Source organism: Bactrocera neohumeralis, chromosome 2 (assembly GCF_024586455.1).
Source record: "Bactrocera neohumeralis isolate Rockhampton chromosome 2, APGP_CSIRO_Bneo_wtdbg2-racon-allhic-juicebox.fasta_v2, whole genome shotgun sequence".
Lineage (NCBI taxonomy): Eukaryota > Metazoa > Arthropoda > Insecta > Diptera > Tephritidae > Bactrocera > Bactrocera neohumeralis.
Genome location: NC_065919.1, coordinates 90,419,694 through 90,427,559, shown reverse-complemented (window position 1 = coordinate 90,427,559; position 7,866 = coordinate 90,419,694). Strand labels below are relative to the sequence as shown.

At 36.8% G+C, this 7,866-nt stretch overlaps 1 protein-coding gene across 2 annotated transcripts in view; it reads left to right on the top strand.

Annotated features, from left to right (window-relative positions):
* The window catches only part of LOC126767716 (uncharacterized), a 209,408-nt gene extending 201,981 nt beyond the window's left edge, over nt 1-7,427 (top strand). The window contains exons 16-18 of one of the 2 annotated variants that reach the window (XM_050485263.1): nt 707-862; nt 1,001-1,263; nt 1,501-7,427. In XM_050485263.1, the coding sequence (XP_050341220.1) occupies nt 707-862; nt 1,001-1,263; nt 1,501-2,256 (1,175 nt within the window). In that variant the 3' untranslated portion in view covers nt 2,257-7,427. The remainder of the gene's footprint in view (nt 1-706; nt 863-1,000; nt 1,264-1,500) is intronic. The other variant, XM_050485262.1, reaches the window with a different exon arrangement.
* The last annotated feature ends 439 nt before the right edge of the window (nt 7,428-7,866 follow it).

Below are 7,866 nucleotides of genomic sequence, written 5' to 3'. Positions count from 1 at the left end.
TAGATAAAACGAGTCGATAGCACCTCGAACTCCCATATACTACATACATGCATAATGATTTTCACTTTTCTAACAAATCTTATGAAGAATAAGTCGGTCAGTGTGTGAGTTGTGTATTTGAAACATTCTCTGAAATGTATACCTGAGCGATGTCCAAATTAATGCATTCAGCGTGTCCCTTCCTCTGCTCCCAAAACGACCCACATAATGATTACCGTTTTTCCACCGGACTTTAAACCGTTATTTAAAATGTGATATTTTAATGAAACTAAATGGACAAGCTTTCTTAAAAGTTATGTGGTATAACGCTGAATTAGAATGGAATTGGTCTATACCTTGGTCAAAGCCTTATATCCCTAATATAAAGAATTTCGATATTTTAAATCAATCCGCTTACGTCACCCACACATTAAAGTCTCTCTCAGAATATTTTTCTTTTTAAATCTATTTGAACTTAGCAATATACATATTGAAAGCCTTATTATAGTCGAAGGCATTAAAATCCTGGTTTAATTTCCTAGTTCGCATGTTAAACTGTGACCGATATTAGTCAAAGTCAATGAAAGAGAAAGGGAATTATTTTTAGAGGGACGACGCCTTATGAAAGTATATAGAACTTCGAAGGATTTGAGATTAGTGTTTAAAATTAATAATAATTGAAGGTATTTTTAACAATTTTCAATAACATATTTTCGCTTTATTTCAGACGGGCGCATGGCTTCCATACTACCCCTTGCTGCTCTGCTCACTGGTACCCTCTTCACTGTCGGCGTCGCTGTGCTTTTCGTCGTGGTGATCGCTGTACGCAAGAGACGATGTCAGGGAGGGCGTAACCTCTGCGACGACAAAGACAAGCATTTAGGTAAAAAAAAACTTCTTCCGAAAAATTTGAAAAAAAAAAGCCAAGAAAGTTCTCAACAACTTTAATACGAGTATTTAAAATGTTTTATTCACTTTTCGTGTATTTTAACGATCATCTAACGGGTTCAACATATTACAGGTATGGATGTGACCGTGACCGCGCCACTTGAGACGGGGGCGGGTCACCAGCGTTTGGTCGTGGCGTACACGCTCAAGCAGGGCATCGAAAAACAACCCGATATTTTGAATGCACAAAAGAGTGCCACCGGCAGTGATACCTCCTCGCCGCTCGGCAGCAGACCTGGTGGGTTATACCTCGGCGGCAGCGGTGCGGCGAGTGGCAATTGCGGGGGTAAATCAAACTTCACAACTACAGCCAGTACAAATGCAGTGACTGATTATGTAAGTAGCATGCTTAGCATGAATACTAATCGCCAACATAATGAGGATTTATTCCAAAGTACTAGATTTATACACTACACAGTAGCGCAGTTCCATCAAAAACATAAAACATATTGATTCGTGCTCTTACGGACTATACTTTCGGGCTATCTCCTTTTATCTTAGCGAACGAAAAAGTTTAATAAATAAAATCTATTAAATAACGCCACTAATTTCATTTAATCTTTTCATTTTTAGGACGCCTCCACCATCGGTTACAGCGATCCCACAAACTCAAACGATCTTCTCAATAGCCCACCCTCACAGTCGAGCACGCTAAAACTGGGCACTGACCTCCGTAAAAACTACCAAAGTTCACAGCAGCCACTGCTGTATGACGCATTGCCGCTCAATCGACATGATATCTCACGATACGACCCGCTTGGTCTCAACTATGGCGGCAGTAATAGTACGCTCAATTCGGCGGGCAGCGCCGGCACTGCCACCAACAACATGAATAATGCACCTTCAAGTGGCGCCACACCGCAATCATTAATGCAGAATAATCTCAGCAATGGGCACTACGTCAATCATCACACACTGCCTCACCCATCTTCCGCAGCCACACACTCGAGCCTCCTTCATATGCAACAACAACAACAACAGCAGCAGCAACATCAATCAACACTGCCAGCTGATGAGCAACTATCCATCGCTGATTATCTCGCAGCGAGTAGCTTAATCGATTATAGTTTAAGTAAAGCGGCAACGGGGTTGCCACCCGGCATGTCGGCCGGCAGCGGGGTTGGCAGTGGGCACATGACGCTACCCAAAGGTCTCGGCATAGGTTCCTTACTGGGCGTCGGCGGCGGCGGCAACAGCAACGGAGCGTTGCTATCACAAAGCTCGCATCCAGCGAGCATTACACCAACAGCAACGATTACACAGAAAACGAATGCAAATCGAAATCATATTATTACGGACACATTACCGGGTCCCGAGAGTTGTGTTTAAGTCATAGAGAATACATTATGATACATGTAGTTGTAAGACACCCCTAAATGCATACAAACACTTTGCGCTCTCGGAAATTAAGATATGTTTACATGTAGAAATAAAATGAAATGTTTGGAAAAACGCTGTCAATGGCTTTGCAAAGCAAAAAAGTCTGGAGCAATAGACAAATTTGTCGAAAAGCTACACCCACATCGAAACCCAAATGCAGCTATATACCAACACAAGAGAAAGATGCATGTTTGATCCAAATACTTTGTAAAGTAAGGTCTTATGGGCTTCTATATGTGGGCTTAAAAGTGGCTATCAGTAAAGGAGAAGGGAAAAGAAAAGCTGGAACTTTGTTTGTCTCAGTATTTCTTTACCAAATACCCAACTTCACTTTATTTTTGACGTCTGTTTTCCACTTTTGTACTGAAAAAAAAAATCAGTCACATTCAATGATGTATTATTCGCGAATACGACACAGGCTATATATTTCACAGTTGGTTAGATTTGGTTTGAGTCTCCCGTAGTACGAAGATAAGGCACGGCACGAAGGTGTGAGTGTGCCTCGCCATGCTTTAAACAATGCAACAATAATCCAGAAAACACTGTCAACTACTACAAGAGCCGTTACGATCCCAAATCTCTGATTACAAATTATTGACAGTTTTCGAGTGACTTTAGCATTTCTGATATTCTGCTACAAATAAAACACAAATTTAATTTTGTTTCGGGGCATTGACATCAGTATATAAATACAAATGGAAATATTTTGGGTAACAATAGCCCACTTTTACTTGTAATCTTGCATTGTCATCAAACGGGTGCGTTCGCGTAGCGTGCTTTGGGAGGTGGCCAGACAAAGTAATCGATAACAACTAATATTACAACAAACTCACTAATTTACCCAAAATCAAACAAATTGGGTATATTTGGCATCCTAAGAATTGTGCGTGTGGGTCCAGGCAGGGGTAGCAAAACTCGTTGAGGATCGACTGAAAATTGTGTGCAAAGCAATGGGATAAAAATTAGCAAAAATAAATAGACATAATGAGAGAAAACAAGAAAATTGACAGTTGCTTGTATTGTAATTACTTTTAATTTAGTTTCTAAGAGCTGTGTACATACATATATATATATATATATAAACTAGTAATTATAGGTAATGTAGAGAATGTAATGCAAGTGTTTGTGAGCAAACCTTAAAAATGTAAATATTGATCGTGGTGTTCTGGAGAATGGAGTACCGCAGTAGTCTCCATAAATATAATTGCTTGGATGGAAACCTGGCAAATGCTTGGAAATGCTGAATGAAGCAGAGCAAATCTAGCAAATATACACATTCTAGTTTTACAGTTTTAAATATCCAAAACGACGCTCTTCACAAGTTTAAAATGAATGTAATTTTTCATTCACCTTTGTTAAAGTTTAAAGTTGCATGCAACAAGAGTAATACTTCCAGTTACGTAATTGAAAATATATCGAATTGCCGAACTTCCTACAATCTCCTGCCGTAACAGTGAAACATATCAAGCATACATATACACATAAGCTCATTTACGACATTACTGACGTATGTACATATCCAACTTAGACGCCAGGGACTGTCTTATATAAATATTAGCAGTTCCACTTTTGGTCCACTAGGCAACAATAAGAACTCACATATCCACGCAGCGTGCATAAACAGAACAATTCGATTCGAAAAATTGAAAACGCTCAAATATGCAGCGTGCAAATTCAGCCAGCGCTCAGCCGAGCCCGATTGACCCGGAAATCCAAGAAAATCAGCATTTACATCTGCACGTACACATACATATATAGTTGATTATTTTTCCTCTGCTGTGCGCCAGCAATGCCAAGTGTTATCAACACAACCGCAGCAATCATACCGTCATGAGTACACACACACATGCACATGCATATGCACAAAGTTGCCACCATCGCCATCTGCATAAAGGCACACACACACTGAAATACAGCACTAACACACCAGCATATATGCGTATGAATATATGTGTGTATGTAGATATGTGTGTATGTGTGCTATAGTTAAGGATTTACGAAATTGCTCTGCAAAATGCGTCAAATCGTTTGTCTTTCCCCCTCTGCCTCGGCGCGGGTATGCAAACAGGTAGTGGGTATGTATGTATGAGGTGTGCTGGGTGCAGGCTCCAGTAAAATTTTATACCAACAATAAAAGAACTTTAAAAACACATTACCATCATTCCGAAAGTTATATTGGACACGTTCAATATTTTATGTATTTCTTTCTGTTTTTACAATACGCGCGCACTTCGGCTATAATACAATTGCATTTTTATCTTTGTTGTAATCGAAAACTCTCTAATGCGCACATTGCCAATACACCCTGCAGGGATGTTCAGCCGTTTTGAAATTCTTCATTCTCTCGGACTATAGTCTTCTCTAAGCGAGACATTAAAAATTCGGAGTCGCCAACTGTCATCATCATTAAAGCTGAGTTGTTCCTTAGCTGGGATTCCAGATTTGATCTCTAAAGAATCATCCGAGGTCGCATAAAAGCTGCAACAGTGAAGCCCTTTGACGGATTATTAACTTTATTTAACTAATAACTTATTTAACTATTACCCAAAATTTTCAGCAACGGAATCAAATACAAAAATATCAAAATTTCAAAGATAAGTCCACAAACCCTAAAAAATTATTGCGAAGCTATTACGTTGACATTAAGCAATCCGTCGTTTGAGCACAGAAAATAACAACGAAAAGCACCAAATGTTAAATTTTCAACAGTTGAGATTTAGCCTTCGCCTTATCTGCCGTTTGGTTGCCATCACCAAGGTACACCTACCACAAAATATTATCATAAGATAACTGTTATTTTAAATGTGAAAACACACATTAATCCCGTGAAGCGATCGTATAGAAAATTTACATTGCTCTTCCTCAATATTTCCAGGCAATAAGTTCGCAATAAAGAACTTCACAAAAGTAATATAGCAATTACAAGAGCTCTGCTACAATAACAATATAAAAGCTCGATAGGAAGTTGTTGAGTGCAGCGCAAAAGTTTTCCACTCTCCATAAGCGTGAGCAGAGCGTCTGAGGTGTGAGGGTTGTCATGAGCAGAATATAGAAGTGCCGGAAAATGACAATATGACGACAGTGAATGGAAAACTTTTTAATATTCGTGTGCAATGATTTATGAATATATATTTACATATATACATATGTATATATGAGTAATAATCATATACTTCCATATGTATATTGTGATATATAGATGTTCAATGCTGTGCAAATTGCGCCATGTAAGCTAGTTTGGTGAAATACTCCAGCAGGAGCTGTTTAAGCAAACCCTCAAATGGGTTAACCACTCAAAATGGCGGTTTTTCGAGTTACAGTCCTTCCCTACAATATTGGACGGTGTAATTAACCAGTTTATTTAATTTTAATTCAGACTGGATAAAAATACTTTACATTTTCAAATAATCAAAAAAATTATGATGAGATAAGCACTAGAAGCTGAAGTTTCTTAGTAACAAGATAACCTGTTAACTTTAATACCCTTCACAATTACAAAATATTCCAACAAGAACTTTGATTGGTCGGTTTGTATGGCAGCTATATGCTATAGTGGTCCGATATTGACGGTTCCGAAAATGAGCAGCTTCTTTGGAAGAAAAGTGTAAAATTTCCGACCAAAATCTCAAAAATCCTTCAGGTTTCGCGTATAAACTGACAGAAGGACGATCGCGGCTAGAATCTGCTCGTCTCTCCTCGTAATGCTGATCATTTATATATGTATTTTATCCGATCACCGACGCTTCATTCTGAGTTTTACAAGCTTTGTAGCGAACTTAATTTACCTTATTGAGTGTTCAATAATAGCAAAGAGGAAAACCTTAAAACGTCTAATTTTAGGAGAACTTTCACATATCAAGATATATTCGAGCAATTTGAACCATATATACAAAAGTCCACATATGACGACTCGTCGCCGTTTGAAAGTCACTTCCAATAGAACAAATTCTTGAATGGCATATGACTATTTTATCTAGCAATAGGACATTCATGAATCAATACATCGTAATAAACACATTTGCGAATGTTGTGTGCGAACTCAAGACTTATGATCTTCCACTCTTTTTAAACTGAAAGCACTGACTGAACCAACCAAATATATCATTAAATTACTAAGATTATTTATCACATATCTATACCATGTAATACCATGTAACTGTTCATATCCTAAATATAATATCATACATATATTTATTTATTTTATATTATTTTCCCGTTAATTAATTAACTTATTTTATGAAAACAAAGAGTAACCGATACATTATTATATTGAAATTTCAAAACAAACAAAAAAAAATCGATTTCGAGCTGTACATTTCGAACTTATTGTAAATGCTAGACTATACATGATTAACTATTTAAGTGTTAGCGAGAGTTTAAGGTTACGTATAAATATGTAAATGTATCATATGTAATCGTACTTGCATGTAATTATAAGGGGACACACACCCATACACAATAAAAAAATAGAAAATTTACTGACCAAAACAGTTGGCATAGCAAATGACATTGTATTGTTAGTGTAAAAAGGTTTAGAAGCAGAGTTTTAAAGTGAGACAATGATCAATAGAACATAAATACATACATATGTATGTATGTATCCATTACTATCCATATATAATATATTCAAGTGAATATCCAGCATAGAAGATGAATAATTAGACAGTTAGACTTATTAGAAATAATTTATGTAAGTATGTAATAGCAGAACTTTGAAAGGAATGCTACAAGACAAGAACTACAATTAGGTGAATTCATACAAATACATAGACATTTGCAAAAACACAAGAATAATTTAAATGAAAACACAGAGGTTAAGTAACTGTAAAAAATAGTAAAAGAATAAGAGTCCTCTGTAAAAATGCTTAAATTATTTGTGATAAAGATAAAGGAGTAGATAAAATATAAATATTATTATATATACATACATATATACAGACGTATCATGTATAAGGCAGTTTAGAGATAATGGAGCATTAAGCAAATATATACAGAACCTATTGAATTATGTATGGAACTTGCAAAACTCGAGCGCAGACCCCAGTATTCTGCTCTACTACAATGAAATGATAATGCAATGAATAGAATAATAAAGAAATTAATTCTTATTTGAAAATGCCGATGCGACTTTGGTTATTGGTTTTGATATGGGTTGCTTTACAGGTTTCGGTAAGTTTAACAAAATGCTCCATAGAGCGCCAACTGATTTTCGCACAGTTTGAATGCTCGTGTTAAATGTAGATAGAAGGTAATTATCCTTGGGAAAATCACGGAAGTGAAAGATTTGCGCATATTAGTGTTCCTTTTAACTTGCACTATTTCCCGCGTGAGAGCAGCTATCGTTTACAGTTTCCATTAAAAACTCTGCACATAGGTGGCGCTCTTTTTATTTAGCTGGAATTAGCCATCAATTTAAACGCGCAGTTAAATCCGTTCCTAGAATTAATGGTTGGTCACTTCACTATTTATCCCAGAATTAGTTAAGCTATAATCAGAGAACCCTGACAACAATAATTATGAACGTTCTCTCCTGTAATTATAGGTGGTTGATATTTTTCC